The 22,181-nt window shown below is 43.1% G+C and overlaps 1 protein-coding gene across 4 annotated transcripts in view; it reads left to right on the plus strand.

The window, feature by feature from the left end:
- tiam2a (TIAM Rac1 associated GEF 2a) overlaps nt 1-21,019 on the plus strand; it is a 74,982-nt gene extending 53,963 nt beyond the window's left edge. For all 4 annotated transcript variants that reach the window (XM_086050637.1, XM_086050639.1, XM_086050638.1 and 1 more), the window contains exons 16-27: nt 4,256-4,489; nt 5,281-5,349; nt 6,738-6,863; nt 7,241-7,349; nt 11,782-11,961; nt 12,098-12,216; nt 13,190-13,298; nt 14,162-14,220; nt 14,311-14,413; nt 15,125-15,218; nt 16,366-16,520; nt 17,884-21,019. In XM_086050637.1, coding sequence (XP_085906763.1) covers nt 4,256-4,489; nt 5,281-5,349; nt 6,738-6,863; nt 7,241-7,349; nt 11,782-11,961; nt 12,098-12,216; nt 13,190-13,298; nt 14,162-14,220; nt 14,311-14,413; nt 15,125-15,218; nt 16,366-16,520; nt 17,884-18,542 — 2,016 coding nt within the window. In that variant the 3' untranslated portion in view covers nt 18,543-21,019. The remainder of the gene's footprint in view (nt 1-4,255; nt 4,490-5,280; nt 5,350-6,737; nt 6,864-7,240; nt 7,350-11,781; nt 11,962-12,097; nt 12,217-13,189; nt 13,299-14,161; nt 14,221-14,310; nt 14,414-15,124; nt 15,219-16,365; nt 16,521-17,883) is intronic.
- The last annotated feature ends 1,162 nt before the right edge of the window (nt 21,020-22,181 follow it).

Consider the following 22,181-nt stretch of genomic DNA (forward strand, 5'->3'; position numbering starts at 1 on the left):
TGTGAGGGTGAGCAAAATCAACCTGAAAACTGGAAACGGAAAGGAAATAGATATTTCACTGTTTGGTGTGGCTGTTTTTTTGGGCCGCACTCACTTTTTGCGGAAGCGCTATGCCAACATCCAGGGGAGGCAGGCTGCGTAGGAAAGGATGTTCCTTGGCCAGAAGAACACAGCGGCAGGCCACAGCAGCATGGAGGCTGCTCTACAGGTTGCTCTTCATGGTGAGCAAAGAGGAGCGCACATTTGTGCAGACGAGCAACAACAACCACATGAACAATTTGGCTTGTACAACCAACTGCTTGGTATGACGCATTGCACTCAGAGGCCACTGCATTAGGCACATTTGCACAATCAAAAGAGATCCGGTGCAACAGCTGTTTAAAAGATCGGAGTTTACAATGACGACAATGGTCAGGATCGTTTGATGCTCACATTTATTATTGTGGTTTGCAGCCATGGGACACTACACAGCATCAAGCGTAAATGTTTCTTTTTTATGTTTTTAAAGCAACCATCTTTTAATTATTTTGTTTATGTACTTTATAGAAATGTGTTGTTTCAGCAGGTGAGTGTGTGTGGTGGTTGAATAGGAAACAAGTAAACCAGTATCGCCCTTCATATTTGTGACTTATGACTAGGTTGATGTCCTTTGTACTGAATGAACTTAGTAGCAAAAAGAGACAGAAACATGACTGAGCTGTCATCTGTCGGGGAGAAAAACCTGGAAAGGAATTCAGTGCAGCGCTGCCAGGCTTTTCTCCGCCTCCCGTCCGCTGCACTTAATGGGTGATTCGGGCTAGCTGTCAGGCTGTGTTGGTCGAATTGTTGTGAGGCAATCACATTTTCTAAGTTGTGGTGTGGAGGGGTCCTCCCTCTCACTCTCTTTATATCATGCTGCAGGGAAGGTCTAGAAGATGTTGGGCAACTTCCTGTCAAGCTTAGTACTCATTTCTCCCAACACTGCTCGCCCTCCATTATTGTGTGTGCAACTTGAGCTTGAGTGCATGTCCTTTGTGTTTGTGAGAATTAAGTCAGCACTTAAGTGACAGCGGGCCACCGGACATACGCGCGTTCTTTCTTGTGGGCACTCCATTTCGCCGTGGCTCAAACAAATTGTCGCTGTGGCTGTTATCAGTCTCCGCAAGCGTTCTCTCGTTTAAGGTTACCGGGCGTCTTGATGAATATGCCACTCTGAAATCCTTCAACCTCCTGCTTTCCCTTCAGGCAATCTCCGCCGTCCTCCTACCTGATTGAATACCGCGTCGGCGTGTGGCGCCGTGTGTGGCTGCAGCGTCGTTGCCATCCTGTATATCGTATTGGAAATGCTGTGCGTCAGTGTCTGTGGTCCAACGTTTTTGGAGAGTTTATGACAAAGGACGATGAGCACATGAAACACCATTATGGGTCCTCAATCTTCTGAGAAGTATTGAAACGTTTCCTAGCAGTTAAGAGGTCCAAATAAATGTGTATGTAGCATTTGCTCTCGTCCACTTTTATATCGGAGCACATGAGAAAATGTCTGCTAAGATTCTACGTGGTTACCTATGACATGTATTATTTGTGATTTTGGTAGTCAAATGTTTCTGCTAATGGATATATTTTCTGGGCGCATGTGTGGCACGATACAGATGTCATATAAGATCTGCCATTACACTGGGTGCAAGCTTCCATTCTACCCCAGAGCAACCCACACGGCCCACGGTGCACATTTCTCTCTGTTATAACACCCAGGGAGTCTCCCAGCCATATAAAATAGCATTTCAAAACAGCAATGTGCGAGAAATAAGTACAGTCTGTCTGATATTTTAAGTCATTTTGGTCGTTATGGAGTCCCTTGGAGGCCTGTTACGACTGTGAACCCGTATAAATGTATGATTGCCTTATATTATCACATATACAATACAATTTTATTTATATAGCGCATTTCATAACAGCTGGAGCTGTGACAAAGCACTTTACAAACAATACAATAAATAAAAAAAACAATAAAAGGCTGTGATACACATATTAATAAATTTAGATATAAATAAAATATAAATAAAAATATAAAAAATAAAGCCAATAAATTAACATAAAACACAATACTATACAATTGACATCGGAAAAGAGCCAATAATGTCAGGTCTTCAACCGGGTTTTGAAAATGGACAGAGAGGGGGCTTACCTAACAACCAATGGGAGTTCATTCCAGAGGGAAGGACCAGCAGTTGAAAAGGCTCGATCCCCTCTGAGGCTCCGCCTGGTCCGCAGACCTGAGGCTGCGGGAAGGTGCGTAAGAGTGGAGTAGCTCGGAGAGGTACGCCGGGCCAGGCGATTTAATGATTTAAAGACAACAAATTGATGCCTAACTAGTTTTGAAATCAGAAGCCAGAAAATAGTTTGCTCAACTGTTTTTTAATGTATTTCAAAGGAGGGATTAGTAACAACTGCTTGCACTATCTCATGTGTTGTGTTAACAGTGAAGACAATTGCAAAGAGACCTCTGAAGTCAGCACCCATGATTTGCCTTCGCGGGCCGCACAAAATGATGTCACGGGCCAGAGTTTGACATATCTGGTTTGGAGGTTTTAAATCTGTCTTCCAGAAACCGTTTGTATTTCTGTGTTGGGGAATACATTGATTCATGTTCATGCGTTGTTGTCCTTTAGTGGGATTAAAATAGGTTCATTTATGGTCCAAACAAATATTAGCTTTTTGATGGGAAACATGTCAACATAGAGTAGCACCGTCTTGCCTTTCCTTGTAGTGTCTCTCAAACCTGTCACAGCCACATTGAGGAGCACCTCTGGGGAGGCCATGCTACAATGAGTGTGGGCCCATTGCAAGGTGGGGGTGTTTCGTTTCAAGCTGACACTGCTGTATGTGCTTTTAAGGGCTGAATGACTTGGACAAGCTTTCACACACTTAAAAAAAAAAAAGTGACGCCTGCAGTATGTTTGGAAAAAAAAAAAAAAGGGACACCTGCTGTATGGGACACATTGATCTGTGCGCATGACTGTACAGTCTTCAGCCGTGAGTTCCAGCCGACGCTTACACGTGCAATATTTGAAATATCCACCCAGCCACAGAGGTACACACAGGAAAGCAGAGTGCTGACCACGGCGGTCCTCCCACTCACTGTGTCACTCTGCTGCCGATTAGAACCCTTGGCCGACCTCTGCAACAGGGAATCAGCTTCTGGCGTGACCAAGGAAGCTTCATGACAATAATGTCAGACGTGTTGTCTGAGTAGGATGTGCTTGGAATGTACTGTACATTTTGAGCGCTCAGCACTGACACAATTTTTGGCTTGAAATCCAGCCATGATTGATGTGTGCATCGCTGCAGTCAAGCTTAGCGCTAATGATCAAGTATATTGCTTAAATAGCTGTTCTCCGAATACATTAAGAGGTTGATTTTGATGAAGTGTATCCACAATTGACAAATCACTTGAAATGCACGAAATATAATGGCAAAGCAGCGCCAGCCGCTATGTAATTTAGAGATAATTATTTTGTTTATTAAGAGAACAAAATATTCTAAACTCATTTTCTCATAGTTGCTCAAGTGAAGTCTATTTTAAAGCGAGTTAGTCTTCGCCGTATGCGTCTGGTGACAGATGTTAATTTTGATTGCATGGTGACAGATGTTAATTTTGATTGCATGCGTACGACACTCCTACATCGTCCATGATTATCTAACAAAGTAAGCAGAAGTAAAGTAAATGATGCTTATGGGAATGAGTAGAGCACAGCTTCTGTTCTGCATTCCATCGACACAAATGACCATGGACTAATAATTCAGCAGACGACTACAGGGATCCTACACGATGTTCATTTCTCATCAATTGATGTGACACAATCCTGCATTACAGTTTTAAAAGCACCGTGGCGGCTATATCCAGTCATATCTTTCATGACATAATTATGCACTATAATGTCTTTGATGCAAATCTAATTAGAATACAGTGAATCACTAACTCCCCACTATGCTGCCAGTATACCCATGAGAGTCACTTTGCATGTACATTGTAGACATCTTTGCTTCATAAGTGTGGAGTAACCATGCGGGGGATAACGTACTGCAGAGTATTCACTGAATTTTTGATACAGCCCTTGTGTTGAATTTCATTAGATTGTACAGCCATACCTAATGTTGTTTGGCGAGTGAATTTGTGTGCACACATACCCTCTGCACAAATATAGGTTTCCCATTCTATCCATCCGATAGGTCTATTTTCATTCTTCAATTCAACTCAACTTGTCTTCCTCTACAGAGTGTGGACACGGTGTGCAACCTCTACCAGTCCTTCCAGGAGGGACAAGGTTCAGCCACCGGCGGCCCGATGGAGGACACCAAGGAGCCGCCAACGAAGCAGGCTGGCGATTTAGGCCCAAGCTCCAGGGGAGATGGCACTCTTCTCCAACCCTGCCCCAAGCATATGAGTAGCACTGAGCGGTTGCGCAAGGTCATCCAGGAGCTGGTGGACACAGAGAAGTCCTATGTGAAGGTGATAATTGCTTTGTGTTATGTGATTTGAACATCAACAGATAATTAAGTGAGGGGGGGAGGGAGACAACCATGAGGGATACAGTTGCCTGAAATAAACAAAATATTGCTTTTAATAAGAAGCCGATTTAGGCTTTGGAATTTTGAGACCTCTAGTTGGATATATTGTGCACACAAATATTGGCGCATAACAAGTGTGCCTCTACATGGAGCACCTCCTACACATCCTCACGTCGAGCCTTGCTATCTTATTCCCACTGAATCATTTTTCTCTTTCTCTGTGTGACCTTTTCTTCCCTGACACCCATTGAACAACGACAGTCATGATCTTCTGCGACTCATGCCTGGCATTTTATTCATTTAATTTTTTGCCCTGCCTTCTTCTCCAGCTCATTTTTCATGAACGCCGATCCCTCGTGCATGGCTCCTGTTTGATCCGGATGTTGTAGCTGAGGTGACTGCATGTTTGACGTGCATTGGCGCGGGCCTGTTAGCCCAGGTCAATGTGGGCAACAGAGTCCTGTACTGTAGCTTTATGAAGAAGGTGCTCATAAATCTAACCTAATGAGGATGTCTCCACTCATACAAAGACAAGCTACCACTTGAAATCAGTTGGGGGAGGGTCCTGCGAGAGCTGGTTAGAGGGAGGGTTGAGGTGAGGGTTTGTTGGCGACTTGGGAGGTCATACGAAGGAAAAATGAGATTGATGTGAAGATGGAGCCTTTATGACAATCACATCAAGGGGAAATATGTATTCTTTGCACTAACCTTCTCTTTGGATTTTCTGTGCAGGACCTGGCTTGCTTGTTTGAGATCTACCTTAAACCCCTACAAAATGAAACTTTCCTCACGCTGGATGAGGTAGGTGGCCGGAATGTGTGTGTGTTTGCCTTTTTGAAGCTCTAGCGTGCGATGACAGTAAAGGTGTTGAGGCCAAATACAACATGAAATGCATTGAGCGTTTATCACGCCATGGTGATGAGGATAAACCAAGACAGGCCATATCTTTCTCAGTAAAATTGTGAATACCTCCCGGATAAATTAGCATCCCTCATACTACGACCTTCCCCAAGGGACGAGCCTTTGAAGGCCACATTTTCAACTAACCTCATATGCTGCAGCATAGGAAGAAGAAAAACCTTTAATTGTTCCCCTAAGGAGAAATGGGATTCAGAGTCAATTGTCGATCACGTGGACGAATGAGTTATTTCTCCAATTGTTATGTGTGGATGAAATGGTGAAACAGTGAATTTCAACACTTGGTAGCAACCAGCAGAAAGCACAATTTTCCTGCTCTTCACAACAGACTGGTGCAAAATCAATGGAGCAAGGTTTGACATAGAAACAGTATCTTATCGATCTGTCTCCATAACATTGCTACTTTCATCTGTCAAGGATTTTCAGCTACTGGGCTGCCATTATACATTCACATTTTATCTAAAATAGACATTAACTGGCAACCTTTCCCAAACATCAATAAATGTCTTTGGCCTGCTTAATTTCACCTCGCCAGTGCTCAGGAAGCAAACTCTCTCCAGCGGCCATTTCCAAAATTTGTCCTTCAGTTATAGCTTATTTTTGTTTTTTTTCCCCCCGATCTCTGTGCGCACCGCATTTCAAACCCGCCACATGACCGTGTCCTAGCCTCGACGGCCGACCTGTAACTGACGATCACAAACAAAATGAAAAGCGTGTTGCGTGGAAATGTTCTTCTCATCAAGTCGACACATTCTGTTTTCTGTGACTACCTGAAGTATTTGACACGCTCATTCTTCTTATGAAGTATATGAACTGTGCTGTGCCAGGCGTGACCTCAAACCCAGAGGGTTTCTTCCAAGACACACTGGTGATAGGCCAGCAAGCAGTGTGCAAATTAAAAGACCATTACGAGACAGTCGGAAGTGCCCGGACACAAAATGGACACGGTCGCGGTATCCCCCGAATGGCTTTTGATGAAGGGTGCGCTGACCCTGAATGTATGTCGGCGAGCGGGAATATGTAGGTATGCGTGTATGTGTGTGTGTTACATTTATAGCAGAGTCATTGCTTGTTCCTTAAGTGCCTTTGTAAGTGATGAAGGCATCCAAGAGGAGGTTTTACTGCACTCCGGGGTGCCTGTCCGACTTACTGTTATGAATTACAAGCTCTCTCGGCCTCCTCCCTACCTCACATTTCTTCACTCTGTCCCTCTCGTCCGTCTCACATTTGACTTCACCCACAATTCTGCGCCTTTCCGTGTTTCCCCCCAGATGGAGAGTCTGTTCGGCAGTCTGCCAGAGATGTTAGACTTCCAGAGGGTCTTTCTGCAGACACTCGAAGAGAGGATTGCTTCCTCCCCCGACTTCAGCACGCTCGAGACGCCCTCCCAGTTCAAGGTTAGCTTCTGTTATTACTGAACAAATGAGTAAAGATTTCAGGCAGTTGGACTTGTATTGAGCCACCTCTGCAGACACAGGTGTCAACACTGAGTGCTTGTGGTTGATAAATAATTGAGACGGCGAGGCACGATGTTTGCCAGCTGATTTATAAGCTTGACATGACAAGGCACGGGGGGTCTATTGATCGCAGTGCTGGTTCACTGGTTAAATTGTGAGGTGCTGAAAGCTGCTGTACTCGAGAGGTTAGGTGAGAGGGAGAGGACAGAGCGTCTCCCAAGAGAGGGAGGTTGGGAGCATTCCGCTCCGAACTTCCAATGTTCACACTTTCTTTGGTATGCGTTGCGTTCTCACCTCTTCCATTTGTCCGTTCGCAGAAGCTTCTGTTTTCTCTCGGGGGCTCCTTCCTGTACTACGCTGACCACTTCAAGCTCTACAGTGGCTTCTGTGCCAACCACATCAAGGTCCAGAAGGTCCTGGAGAGAGGTACTACATATTGACTATTGGGCTGCTGCCACAAGCGACTCTTTTGCTAGTCGACTAGTCACCGATAGTAGTCGCAATCAGTTGACTAATCGGACAGCATATCGGACCAGCAAGCAGATGCTCTTGTATAACCATCATTAGCATACAACATGAATTATTAGAATTTAAGGCATGTGCAAATTAAAAGTGTAGACAATTAAGATGATAGGACATTGAACTTTGCATCTTGTACCAGCATTCCTGACACTTGTATAAATGATGGTGCAACTTAAATTGAAGCGTGCATGTACGCACAGTTGCACATGCAGAAACAAATAGCTGTAAACGTATTTCACTCTTCTCAGGCATCAATCACTAGTTTATGTAGAGCATAGTAAAATTATCAAAAGGCACTGTGCTTTGAAAATTAAAAATAAAAAAAAAACTCCAACACTCGTATTGATTTTGGTTTTATGATTATATTTATCAAAACATTTTTCTTTCCTTCACTACTATGAATAATCTAAAAGTGTTGAATTGACTTCAAATCAAAATGAGGTATGCACCTGAAATGCAGGAAAAAAATCCTTAAGAATGAGGAGAAACACATTTTTGCCACTGTAACATAGTATATTGTAATGAACAGGGTTGTGTGTTTTATGTGTTGCTGCTGAGGGGTTGTCAAGTTATCTTACTTTGAGTGCTCCTGTTCGCGAGTGTGCGTGCTGTTCATGTTTGAAATAGGTAGAACTTAGATTATGCCTTGACAAAGATCACTTTTGATTGAAACTGGCAGAGAAGAATGACATAACATATATATATATATATATAGCATATTACTGCATTTGTGGCTGTCAAGGTTGTAGGAGTGCACTGAAACTATGAGGCGTACCTTAGTATTTTGATGACTTTTTTTTGCGTCCCAAAATGGAACCACAAAAATCCAGCTCTCCATCCGCTAAGTCAACATCATTGCAACTGTGTTGCATCAGGCACACCTCACAAGCACCACGCAGTCTAAGGTGGAGGGGTGGGGCCTGTTTGATTTGCAAGAAGGGAGACTGTGCTTACCACTGTCATTTCATGAGCCATGGCTGCATAACAAAACCGATAATACCCCTTTTACAAACAGATGAGGGCTTCACATTTGGATAACCTTTAAATTAACCTTCTAAATTTACAGCATATGCAGTATGCGCTAGACAACCTAGGATATTTATCCACGCATCTTCCCCTGAATGTGAAAGAGTAGACGTTTCAAAATGATTTATGCTGGTGATCACGCTGGCCCTTCCAGCACTTTTTGGCAGCACGGTGCAGAACTCTAAGAGGGCTTCGCTTCTTTGCCACCAAGGTGAGGGGAGGGTGATGGGTCATTTTGCCCCATTATCAGAATTGGATGGCACAATTCTCACTATAAGCTGCAGAGCATTTAATAGGATTAGAAACTCAGACAAGGCTCTGATAAGTGAGCATTACGGAGCGGAAAATCACATGTTTATTCCGTGCAAGTGTTCGGAGCAACTCTTAATGGAACTGAAGGAAATGTTTAAACGGTATTCAACTATTTCAACTAAAATTATTTAGTTTAAAACAACAGTGGTTTTATCGCTATGCACAATTGGGCACCTTTATTGCACTAACCAGCGTCATTGCTTCATAAAATATTAAGGGATTGGGATTAGGGATTGATGTTTTTTTCCAGCCTAAACCACCTGTAAAATATTAACAATATGTTTTTGGTAAGACTGTTATTGATGAAATTAAAAAAAGAAGAGTACAGATGTAGCGTTGATGCTTTGCAAGGGTTTGTTTGCAATGGCATCAATAAAAGTACTGAAATCATTTTTTTTCAATCATGCACTCTTTCCGAGGCAGTAGCAAAAGCTACTTTGGTAATATTGTGTAGGTTGTTATTGTTCATGGAAATGTCACAAAAAATACTATTATTATAGAACAAAGGCTATGGGATAACGACTGACCGAGCCATTCATATATTCTGTGAAAATAAACACAGGCGAAAAAGTCCCAAAAACATGAGTAATGTGTTCTTTAGTAAGAACAGTATCCACAGCGTCCATACAGCCTATTCTGTAAATTCAATTCTGTAATCAAAGCCTTGAATAGGCGTGCCTACAATCGGTTTGTAGGTTAGGTTACAATAGGTTACAATAGGTCCATATGACCCACTATGGGTATAACACAGAAATAATTGCACAGTGCGGTGCTGGCTAACTCTTATACAGTGTGAGCGTCAAGTGGATTTGTGACTCAGCATGATACGGAACACGCCACAGCCTAATCGCATCCAGTTGATCCAAGGACACCCAGGAAGCATAGACAAAGAAATAGATGGCTATCTCTGCCGTCTTCATCACCTCCCTCCTCCTGACATCATGCCACAGGCTAGCTTCCTTGTTTATTTGTCGACTCGTTAATTGCCTGCCAATTAGTCTGGGAGGTGTCGACTGAGCTGCCTGTCTGCAGCTGGCAGTGCTCTAATGAATACATGAATGCCCCCCCACAATGCAAGCCTGTTGCTCGAGGAAAAGATTTGTCCTCTATTATCAATTATTTTCCCCTCTATTCTGATGGCTTGTGGCAGTGCTGTTTTCCCATTGTTGCTGCTGCAGTATGGGTTAAGACTCATTGTTTAGTTGCCTAGCAAATGCAGATTAAGGTGAAGCCTACACTACCCCCTGCTGGAACTATGTTATTGCGCTATGACTCTGCACTGGACTCTTAATTTAGAGCTTGGCAACCCCTGACTCTGGTTGCATTATGGAACATTATAGTACAACACTGTACTAGTGAGGTGTATGACTTCGCTAGTCCAAAGAAGGAGAGATTGAATCACCAAGCCAAACAGCAATCTTGGTTGTGGTACCAATGCCAGTCATATCCTGATATTTGTGTGTCATAATAGCTATACAGCAATGTATAAGACTGTATTGTTATTTATCTATCTAGAGCGCAAACGATTTATGGTTTTTCGATCGAAATCGCGATTCCACACAACGTGAACGCGTGATCGCCAAAGCTGGAGTTATTTATTTATTTATTTATTTATTTATTTTATTTTTTTGCAGCGCTCCTGGATGATTCTGAATGTGTGGTATCAAATATAATCTCACACGCAAACACAGTCTCCGTTCTGTCCTGCCAAGGTCACCAATCTGAAGCAGTATGTTACCCATGGCAGGTCATGCACACCAATCGGCTCGGAGCCGCTGCTCGCGAACTGGAGGGAAAACTAAAACGCGCCACGCCGAGGCACATGTGAACTTTGATCGCTAGCTGGAGCGGCTAAACATCCTCCCGCCGTGCAGATCCTAATGCACACCTCCATGACAGCAAGTACTTCTAATAAGCACTGTTATCACTAAAGGCGGACGAGGTGCAAGCTGAACATGCAACATCGAGCAAGAGAGAACACAAGAAGCCAACGCTAATTGCTAAGCTAATGTTGCTAATGTTGTCGCCAAACACCAGAAAGTGCTTTGGTGTACAATCCACTCAGCCACTCCAAGTCTGGCCGGAACTGCATTTAAGCGGACACCTTGTGTGTTGGACCTCACATGCCTGTGGCAGACGCGGGGTTGTTGTGCACATGGCGTTGTCTCACAGTTAACTTAAGCTTATAGAGATGCCCCACTACCTGACTGTTTCAAAATGTAAAATGCTGAATTGTGAGATTGTTTGAGTGGTGAATCAGGAAGATCTTCTATGCATACAATCGCGCTTAGCAGCAAATTGAAGCTTGCGGTATTACCGCAGCGTCGAGAGTGAATTCACGAGTCCTCACAGCTACGATCTTCTTCATCAAACTTTGGCTGCCTGTCAAGGCTGTTGGTGACATCATCGCTGGCTCAGCGCAGGGCCGTAGCTATTCATCAGGGGCTTAGGGCAAACACAGCCAACACATTATGTACAGCCACAGCCCCCCATTAGCATGCCTTGTCAATCTCCACTTTATCATATATAAGAAATACAATCATATAATGTGATGTAACTTGTAATGTAATAGCAAATATAAGCCATATTTTATGAACGTATTTTATGAAACAATGATTGTTTTGCAATTGAGCAGTATGCAAAATTATTTTTTTTCCCTGTTACATAATATACTGCAATAACTGTCCTGTGCTAATGTTTTTGACATAATGTTAAAAATATGGACGTTCGGACAAATTCATTTGAAAGTGGATTAATATAGATTGGTTGCTCTCTAAAAGCATGAGCATTTTCCAATTTAACACTACTTTTTTGTCCAAAAAAGTATCGAACTGTAACAGTAATGTATCAAATTGAAACGAACCATCAATTTTGGACATCGTTGAACCCCTAATACAGTATCTGTGTGTGTGTGTGTGTGTATATATATACAGTATGTGAGTGTCGTGAATGATTCTGCCCCTAATTTGTAGCAATTTGGTCTCTATTTGTTTTGAAGCCAAGACAGATCGGGCCTTCAAGGAATTTTTGGATGCCAGGAACCTCACCAAGCAGCACTCCTCCACCCTGGAGTCCTATCTGATTAAACCAGTGCAAAGAGTTCTCAAGTACCCCCTGCTGCTCAGGGAGCTGGTCTCCCTTACTGACGCCAACAGCGAAGAGCACTACCACCTCACAGGTAGGCTTACAGACTTAAATGACTACACACGGCATACAAATACACAACTCTATTTTTGGCGCTTGCCATTGAGTTGTGAGATGCCCCGAAAAGAGTCGATCACTGCTAAGACTTTGTTTTGTTGGTGCCCGTGCAGAGGCGCTCAGGGCCATGGAGAAGGTGGCCAGCCACATCAATGAGATGCAGAAAATCTACGAGGATTACGGCACAGTCTTTGATCAACTTGTTACCGAGCAGGCCGTCCATGATAGAGAGGTACACACATACTTTACAAGTCAAATCTTATAAGCTGCCCCAGTAGGAATGACTATTCCTCTTCAGAAATATTAAAAGTCAAAATGAATATTCCCACACACAGATCACAAAACTGTTTTGCTTCTCGTGCTGTTTATGCCATCTTCTCTTCTTTTGCCTTTTGGGTACTGAATACATTTACAGATTGAATATTTAGTTGGTATCTTTTGCCGTATAAGTATTCAAAGTGAATGTGCAATAATACGGTCCAAGATTCAGTCAAACGTGTGCGTAAACAGCCGTCACAAAAATATAGTCACTCACTACTTGTCTACAAAATTCTTCTTTGACAAAAGCATGCCATATACGTGTTAAGACACATAGGAACTGTTTAAAATTGTGACAAAAATGCATATCTCTCTCAGTTCATGAGGCTTTCATTGCTTAGCGCATGCAATTGTCATTAATTGAATAATAATAATAATTAATAAAATTAATAAAAATAATTTACACAATCAGCATTATTGAGGCCGATCAGCGAGTATAAGAAAACTCCAATTACAAAACGGAGCAATGTGTCTATTTAAATAACTTGTTGATTTACTGCATTTATTTTACTTAAGAGGGGACAGTGGATATTAGTGAACACTTACTTATAAATATGCCAGATTATTGCCGGTGGCTACTTTTCTATCTGTAGTCCCTTGGCAGGTTGTAACGTTTTCAGTGGGAAACACTGCAGCTGTAATGTCTTATTTCGCAATCACAATATGGGCGTATAATCCATAATATCGGCCAATCCGATCCAACTCTTCAGACTGGTGTAAAGTCTATTAAAAACATTCATAATTGTTTACTATATTGTCAATGTTCAACAAAAAATACTCTCCATATTTTCAGAGTTCTTTTTTACTCCCAAAGTATCAATAATTTATTAGCAGTTGTTTTCCCCGGGCAAGAAAAAAAAATCTGATGTTGTTCGTGTGTGTCACAGGTCACTGAAATCTCTATGGGCGAGTTTCTTCTGCATTCCACTGCAGTCTGGCTCAATCCTCATCCGTCATTGGGCCGCATGAGGAAAGACCCTGAAATGACTGTGTTTGGTAAGTCTGCCTCCGTCGCCGTTGCAGTCTAGATAAAATAAAAATTGTCACCAGCCACAGTAGTGTTGGCCATGAGAAGAAAGTAATGCTGATGGACAGAGTTAACCCTTGGTTTTATTGGCTCGCATAAGATCAGCGCCGGTGTGCCTAATGATGTGGTCAGTGACTGGGGCCACATTTACCCTGCAAGATTCAACACAATGCTGATTTTTTTTTTCTCTCTCTTTTTTTTCCCTCAAGTGACACAAAACTATATAGTCCTGGAATTGGATGTAAAATGTTTTCTTCTTCCTAGCAAGGCATAAAGTAAAAAAAACTGGATACAAGCATTATATCTGTTGGGAACTAGGACCTACAGTGTAAATCCAACCTATAATCATTTGTATACTTTACGAGTAAGTTTTGAGTAGACGAAACAAAATGGAAACTGCTAGTTTTGCCAGTTGGCCCCCTTGTATGCGCATGCGCTTTGAGGCTTTTGACCGGCCTTCTATGTCAATCAAGTGACAACTTTCACAATGGATTTTTTTTTTTTAACTCATTCACTGCCGTCGAGAGGCACCTATATCAATAGCGTGAAACTAGGAAGGCTGGCAATGATTGAATTAATGTTATGCGATCGAGCGACAGCCACTTTATGAGCTACTGATCGATAGCGAACGACGCAACGGGGCAACTGGTTTAATCGATTTAAACAACATGGGCTTGGATTACAATCACAGTATTGCACTGAAACAGCTTCTTTTACACTTGATGTTTGCATCTAAAATGTCTCTGTGGGTTGGACCCCTTCATGCCGCTTCCCCCATGAGGCATTCACTCGTACGAGTAAAGATGCTGAGAGTGTTTTTCTTTCATGCCAGTCTTCAAGAAAGCAGTCATATTGGTCTACAGGGAAAACAACAAGATGAAGAAGAAAATGGTGAGAGGCTGCGCTCGCGCGCTTTCGCGTGGCATAAAATGGTATCTTCAAACATCACGTAACATTACTCTCTTGTTTTTATGTGATCAGACCAACCCTCGTTCGGCGCTTTCCCACGGCGATCCAGACCCATTCAAGTTCCGTTGGCTAATCCCTCTGTCTGCGCTCCAGGTCAGGCTGGGAAATACGGCAGGTATGTCTGGCAAGGTACCCTCAGTCGGTGCTATTAGCCGTTGATGTTTACTGACCGAGTTGCGATGACTAGCTTAGCTTACAGTTGTTTTGCTAACCTCGGGAAATACCAAATGTTTGTTGGACATCTGTGATGTAGACAGTAGCTTTTTTGGGGGGGTTGCACAGTAAACACCCGAACATATAACGGCTGTAATTTGGGGACTGGATAAGTAAGGTGAATTTGTTACGCTATGGTCATGGCGGGTCAAGGCATGTACACCTCGTTGCCCCCAGCTGCGCTCTTTCCACCGTGTGCCGCTGTATATCAAACAACTTGCGGAAATCTTTTTATACACCATCTAGGGCGGCGGGCATTAATTAGCGGGGTAAGTATGTGAAATGAAATGGAAGATGTGCATTTAAGCTTCACTTAAGCGGTGTTCACGAAAGTAGCTTCACTACTGAAGTTTTGTGATGTTTAAAACAGTAAGTGACGTCTTGACCACACTACTGAGAAATGTAGTTAAACTAGTGACGCTGCTGCTGCCCACCAAATCTGTTTGTTCTTTTCTCATCTTCTCGCAAAACATGGGGTATGTTTTTTTTTTTTTTTTAGCTCATTTTCCTTGGAAACACGCTCCTTCTAACATTTGTATTCAGCTTCCTCTAAAACGATAAACCCTTTTAAGACTACGGGATTAAAACTCATTTTTCCTGTGCTTTCTCTCAGGACCAGGCACAGAAAGCAGCTGCATCTGGGAGCTGATTCATTCCAGGTCTGAAGTGGAAGGGAGACCACAGACGGTCTTTCAGCTGTGTAGCAGGTCAGACAGTTTGCTGGTACCTTTTGATCCGAGACCAGTGTTTCCCAAACCTTATTAAGCCGAGGCATCTATTTGACATTTTGGGGGGGAAAAATGACGGCACACTACCAAATAAAAATGTCAGAAAAAGTGGAGTGACACGTTAATTACCATCTTTTGGAAGAGCATTGTCTGCAATTGTTCTTCCCGTCACTGTGCTTCTCTGGCATGGATGGACAAGCAAAGATACGTTTTTTTGTTGTAAATAAATAAATAAATTTTCAAGCCAATTTCGTAAACTTGGACAATTTCACACTTGACTGTTCTCTCACCCCACACTGGCTCTGAAATTACTCTTTGAAGCGAAGCAGTGGGTATGGTCCGAGTACTGATATGAAAAAGTGGTTTTAAAAAGTCAAGGTTTCACTCACGGCCACAACTGCCCGTCACCGGTAATGAGCTTTTCTTTTCTGTTTTGAAGGGGCTTCTTAGCATACAACGTCTCGCTGCAAAATGTCTGGCTTCTTGCAGTGATCACTAAACAAGCTGCCCCTTGGAAGTTAATGCACTGCTTTTTTTGCCCCCTCCTCGTCTGAGCAGAGAGTGGAGGAGTGAGCAGTTGCGCAAAGCGAGGGACGTAGATGCGAAAGAGCAACTCTAATTCCAGCATACTACTTAACTATGTAATACTAAAAACAGCATACTAACTCCATTCAATATCAATCTGTCGCGATAGACACGTGATCAATCTCAATAGAAAATACATTTGATGTTCGGTAGAAAAAAAAAAAAACGGGAAATGCAATTGTTCCCATATTTAGAAATCTCTCCAATTAAATGTTACACATTTTGACAATTTAAGCACTCAGTCGATATCATTCACGCGCTCTAAGAATGCGTTTTGACTGAGAAATAAAATCTAATTGACAGGTCAGAGATGGTTTACGCCGCGACATTTCTCTCAGCTTGCGTGGGGGTGAGAATGAATCTTCTCATCAAGATGGAAAATCCCATAATGCACTGAGAAATTGGGATCAGACTGAATGACTGCCATTGCTCTTCTCTCTTGGGACGCACTGGCAGCAATCCTCTTAATCTACATTTCCACTCTGAAATCATCTGCCGATCACGCTATGCGCTGAAGCCACCTGGTCCGTGTCCTCCGCAGTGAGCCCGAGAGCAAGGCGAACGTGATCAAGGTGATCCGCTCCGTCCTCAGGGAGAACGCCAGGAGGGGCACGAGAGGCGAGGCCAGCTTGGAGCGTGGCTGCAAGGAGCGCCTGGCAGCCTTGCGCACCGCCGTGCCCTCCGCCGCCAGGATGGGTGAGTGGCGCAACACGTCACCGACAGTAATTCTTCCAAAACAAATTCCCCAAGAACACCATGGATAATGGAATAAAGGAGAGAACAGCGATGGGCAAAAGGCAGCCCGCGGGCAGTATGTGGTTATTTGCTTCCGCAATCCGTTTGTTGTTGGATTAGGATACTGGAGCTTTTAGATATGTTTTGAAAAATATATTGTCAACCCACCGCAAATCCATCCATCCATTTCCTATAACGCTTGTCCTTGTTAGAGTGAGCTAGAGCCTATCCCAGTTGATTTTCGGCAAGAGGCAGGAAGATAGAAGTGAAAGAAAAATAAACATTAGTTGCCATGCCGTTATCCAGACGTGGACAAAATGCTGTGTTTTTCCTCGGCCTGCGAACTCGCTTGTTATCTATAAATTGGTAATCAGTCATTGTGTGTATTATCTTGTTTCCTCACAAATTGACCAAGAGGTTGTAATGCTTGGTTTGGATTGGGACCTTTTTAATTCAGCCATTTTCAGACTTGCGTTTACCTACCACATGGAATAAAAACAAAAAAACAACAATTATAAATGTGTACCGGGATGAAACGCCTTGGATTCTTAAGACAAAAAAAAATTGGCATCGAGTGAGTCGGCGTAGTCCACCCACAATCAAGATGGCACCATTCGGAGCATGTTAGGTGATCTTCCCATCTGACAAAAAACCTCGGTGAAGGTCCACACTCCACTGCAAGCCATTCTTAGCGTTAGTTGTCATTCGCATCGCTCTAGAATGGCGGCCGCCGCTTCATACTGGGTGAAGGTATTACATTTTGTCACTCTCATAAAGCTACATACATATTAGTGACAGCTTTTCTATGTAATCGCCCTAAAAAATAGAAAAAAGTAGAAAAAGCATATATGAGCTGGCAAGAGGGAATTTTTGTTTTACAGTAGCAAAGTGCACGGGAGCAGCATGCAAGAATAACATCAGAGAACCAGCAGTCCACAAAATATGAATGTATTGAAGGTAATTCATCAGCAGAATGAGAGCAGCGATGAATGTGTCGATTGCACATGAATAACAAATACTAGTCTACACAACACTGTACGTTCCGTACGTGTATCATGAACAATTCAATCTCGTTTACAAGAATTGTGTATTTTTATTCTGGGAGTGATTCCACAGAAGAACGTGCAGGAAGAACAACATCTTCTTAGTTGCTGTCTTTTTAGCCCTCCAGGTCGTTGGGCTTAATGTGTCAAGTGTGAAATGCACCTTCCCCAGATCATATCTTGACTTTTTAGGCCATAAAAAGACTGCGGGGCAGTGAGCTGTGTGTGTTTAGGACAGATAAGAGGACCATGTGTGACTTGCATGTCCATCTCCATCGCAGGCTCCTCCAGGGCTTCCCGGTTGTGTCGGCAGCCCTTCGGAGAACCCCCCGCCCGGTCCGGCAATCTCAAGTCGGGAGCGGACTCGGACAAAGGCAGCCTGAGTAGCGGCGCCTGCGGTCTCGCCGCCGCTCCCCCGCGCCCGCTTCCCGCCCGGCCTGGGTCGCCGCCGGGAAGTTACTCTCAACCCGCTTCGGTCTCGGTCAAGGAGTCTGACATTCTCAGCGACGAGGACGACGACGGCTTTAGCGAGACTGCCAGCGCCAAGAGGGGCGCTCTGGACGCTCAGTTCTTCCAGTTAAAAATCTCCGAGGAGCCCGTGCTGACGTACGCGGCCGCGCCCCGCGTCCAACCTGAGGGCGACACGCCCGAGGCCCGACCCAGACTGGCGAGAGACCGACCGAGTGCGGCAAAGAAGAAAAGCAGCAGTCTGCGAAGGAGCCAGGGGGCGCTGGCATGCATGAAGGAGCAAAGTGGATCATTGGACGTCGGCGACGGTGCGTCGTCCTCGCCGCCGCCGCCGCCCGGCGTGTTGGACCTCAACGCACTCCTGGAGAGAGAGTTCAGTGTCCAAAGTCTGACCTCGGTGGTCAATGAAGATTGTTTCTATGACACGGCCTTGGAGAGACCGCCAAGAGCGCAAGACCACAAGCCAAGCTAGCGCTCAGCCAGCACACACCCGCTCAGGTGGGGAACAACAGGCGAGCCGATTGGTTTACAGACTTTCTAAGGGGAGGGGGGATTGGGGAATCCACAGCCTGTGGGTCGCCTAGTAACCGCAAGTGCATTTGATTCAGTCTGCCGTCACATTTGAAAACTAGTACACCTTACCCCCCCCCAACATATTCGTAGTTCGGCGTTTGCGAGTTTGTGTTTCCATGGATTTTGTTCAGAACAGTTTTTCTTTACTGCTGCCATCGCGGTGTCAGTGAACTATGTTGAATTGAGTCGACCGGCCTCTTTTAGACATAAATAGTTCTTTGCCACCATCTTGTGGCATCTAAAGGCAATCAACCGACCTTTTTTGCAAGGTTTGTTAACAACAAATTTCAACTCAGATATAGTGGCAAGCAAATCTTTGATTACACAATGAGCCCCGCTTTTCACGAGGGCTCAGGAACCAGTCTGTGAGTAATTGAGCCAAAAAGGTTTGATTTTGCCAGTGGGTGCCACAAGATTAAACACGGTGGATGGCCTGACTTAAATCAAGCGCCTCCCCTCACTTCAGCCTAGTTCCTTAGTGCCAAGATGCCACAAAATTGCTCCAAAGCAATATTTTTATATTATAGAAAAACATTGAAAGAGTGAGTTTTTCAGTGAATAGTGCCGGATAGGTTCCCAAAAACTAATAGGTGAGTTTGGGGGGGGGGGTTCGTTGTTCAACTGTTGGGAAAAAAAACAAAAAAGATGAGACGAGATTTGGAGAAAACAAATTCTTACAAAACCGCTTAATGTAATGATATCGCAATTTCGGTAAAAGCTTGATGTTAAAAAGTAAAGAACAACTCCATTTCACTGAAAATGTGAAGTCGAGACTTTTTGTATGCCAACGGATGGCGTGGCGGGATCTGGCCCCCAGACTTGAGTTTGATACCCATTTTCTAAAATCTCTGAGAACCATAGCTACCGAACAGGTTTTTGGGGCTTGTATCCGGGACCTGGAAAAACATAAGTTTTTGCAAAGTGTTGACGCGATCTGCTTTCCTTTTAATTACGGTCGGACCCCGATAAACCATTTGGAACCGTCTCTATAATAATACACCAAAATTGACTGTGGTCTGAAGAGGACTTATATGGTCAGGTTCCCCACTCTGCCCTTCCTCAGGATATGTGGCCCACTGGGGGCAAAACAAAAGCATCTCAGCCATGCAATCCAGCCATCCTCCCTTCAACTCTTGGCTGATTGTCAGGTTTATTTTATTTATTTATTTCGGGTTTTTTTTTTTTACATCAAACTTTGGAGCCTTTCTCTCAAGGAAGGCCATCCATCCATCAGTCCTAACAGCTGAGGGTGGGCCACAGGGGTCGTGATTAAGCATCTGTTGGAGAGTGGCTCATGATGGGTTATTTTTTTGTTTCCACAGAGGTAAATACTATGCATCAACAGAGCTAATACGAAAAATGCTAGAAACAGCAATGAACATGTGGCCATGGTACGCTTCCATGATCATCAATAACATGACCTCACCACATGTGAGCAGCCACACATGCAAAAATAGGCCAAACTATTTACCTTTTTTTTTCCTCTTCTCATTAAATAATGGCTGACTGAGTTTATTTTTAATGAAACTGGTGGTATGAAAGAAATTGGATTTTGGGGCACGTTGGTTTCACTTGCTAGTATGACATCTTGTTTCCTGTCACCTTTAAAAATAGCTGACAGGAACACATTTGAAAATAGGCTGAATGATGGGAAATGATTGAAGATTAAAAAGAAGGAAATGATGGAGCTTTGATATACTTGGGACACACACAGGAACCCAGCTCATGGTCACATGTTCACTCAAAGCAAAAGATCCAAAGACCTGCTGCAGTCAAAAATAAAATCTTTTTTTAATTATTATTCTGTATTTCGTGCACTAAAGTACACTGTTTTGCCTATATGATTGAACTATTTTTCTGTACAGGTTTTAATGTTATTAATGCAGGTTTTATTTATTACATTGATTTTGTAGAAAGCATTTGGGTTTAAGGCTTCAAGCATTTAAGTTCAAATTTACTTGTAATACAAGAAAACAAAAAAAGACAAGTTGATGATTTTGTTGTGCATAGCCTTTGCGAATGTTGATTTGTTTGCAGAGGAATTGTTTGAAATATGGCTGCTTTAATGATTCTGAATAGCAATATTTTTTTCAACTGTTTGTTTGTATTGAATGTTTGTGTACATACTCTTTTCTATCTTGCTTATTCGTTTTCTACTTGATACTGTACAGCTCAGAAATGAGGCAGGAATTAATTTGCAGCAAATTAAAGTGCTATTTTTTTTGTTAAACAACGTGGATGGAGTTGAGGTACTATTCTAAGGCAATCCACTAAAGACAGTCCATTCTTACCATGCCTTTAAATGCTAGCATACCAATGAATGTGAATTCCTCCTCCTGATGGAATTGTTTTCGAAATAAAACTTTAATCTGTGAATGGTGCCTGGAGAACAGTGCTGTCTGCCCCCGAGTGAGTGTGTGCGTATTCTATATTAACCGCATTGACAGGTAAAGTAGTTCTGAGGAAATCGATTTCACTTTGCTTTCGTCCCTTTGTGGTGAAAGCCCCCTCAACGACAGCATCATTGGATGTCATAACACGCACAATTCTCCCTCTGCACTACATTGTCTGATATCCTTCAGAGATTAAAAAAACAATACCATTTCTAAATGTGCTTTTAGCAGAACCGCCGCAATTTAATTTAATAGACTCGAGTCGTTACATTAATAATGCACACATCACTGTCTGTGGGTGTGACATTAACACGCATTGTTACTACACATTTGTTTGTTTGTTTTTTAAAGTACGGAGCCCCTCTGGTGCCAGGGTGTGTAATTTTTTTTTTTTTTTTTTTTTGCTAATCTGTACCCACGCCCCTCTGGTGCCAGGGTATGAGAAAAAATATTTTTTTGCTAATCTGTACACACAGTTTAGTTATCTGTACCCACAGTTTACTAATCTGTACCCACAGTTTACCAAGCCGCTTGCATTCCGCCACCCTATAATGACAATAGGGTGATTGTTTGTGGCGAGCGAAAAAGGTTGTGAATGAATTTGACGCACGAAAAATGAAAATAAACACATTGGCTAATTGTAGCCGTTCGCAGCTGCTAAAACTGCTTAAGCAACACCATAGAACTCAAGCAATAGTATTTCCATTTGATATAAGCAGATGAAAGTGAAAATAAACCATGCCATGACTGCTCTAAATGTGATTCACAAAGCATTGCACTACGCTCTGGAAACAATAAACTTCCTAATTGAATTTACATTGACAGATATACGGCTGTGTGTACGACGGAACGCAAGCGGTTTGCTAAACTGTGGATACAGATGACTAAACTGTGGGTACATATTAGTAAACTGGGGGAACAGATTACTAAAATGTGGGTACAGTTACGATAACTGGTCACTTATGGTAAGCATTTGCAGTCTTGAAACCTCACCTCATCTCCGACCGGCCCGGAAATGATCGGACCGTTCAGGAAAATCCAGAAATTCTCCCGAAATTCCTGATGGACCCCATTTTGCATCCATAATTGGGTTACAATTAAGGGCTGGGAGATTATGGAAAAAGTGATAGTCACATACGTTTATT

The sequence above is a fragment of the Filicampus tigris genome, chromosome 13 (assembly GCF_054856515.1).
Source record: "Filicampus tigris isolate MCC_2025a chromosome 13, RoL_Ftig_1.0, whole genome shotgun sequence".
NCBI classification, from domain to species: Eukaryota; Metazoa; Chordata; class Actinopteri; order Syngnathiformes; family Syngnathidae; genus Filicampus; species Filicampus tigris.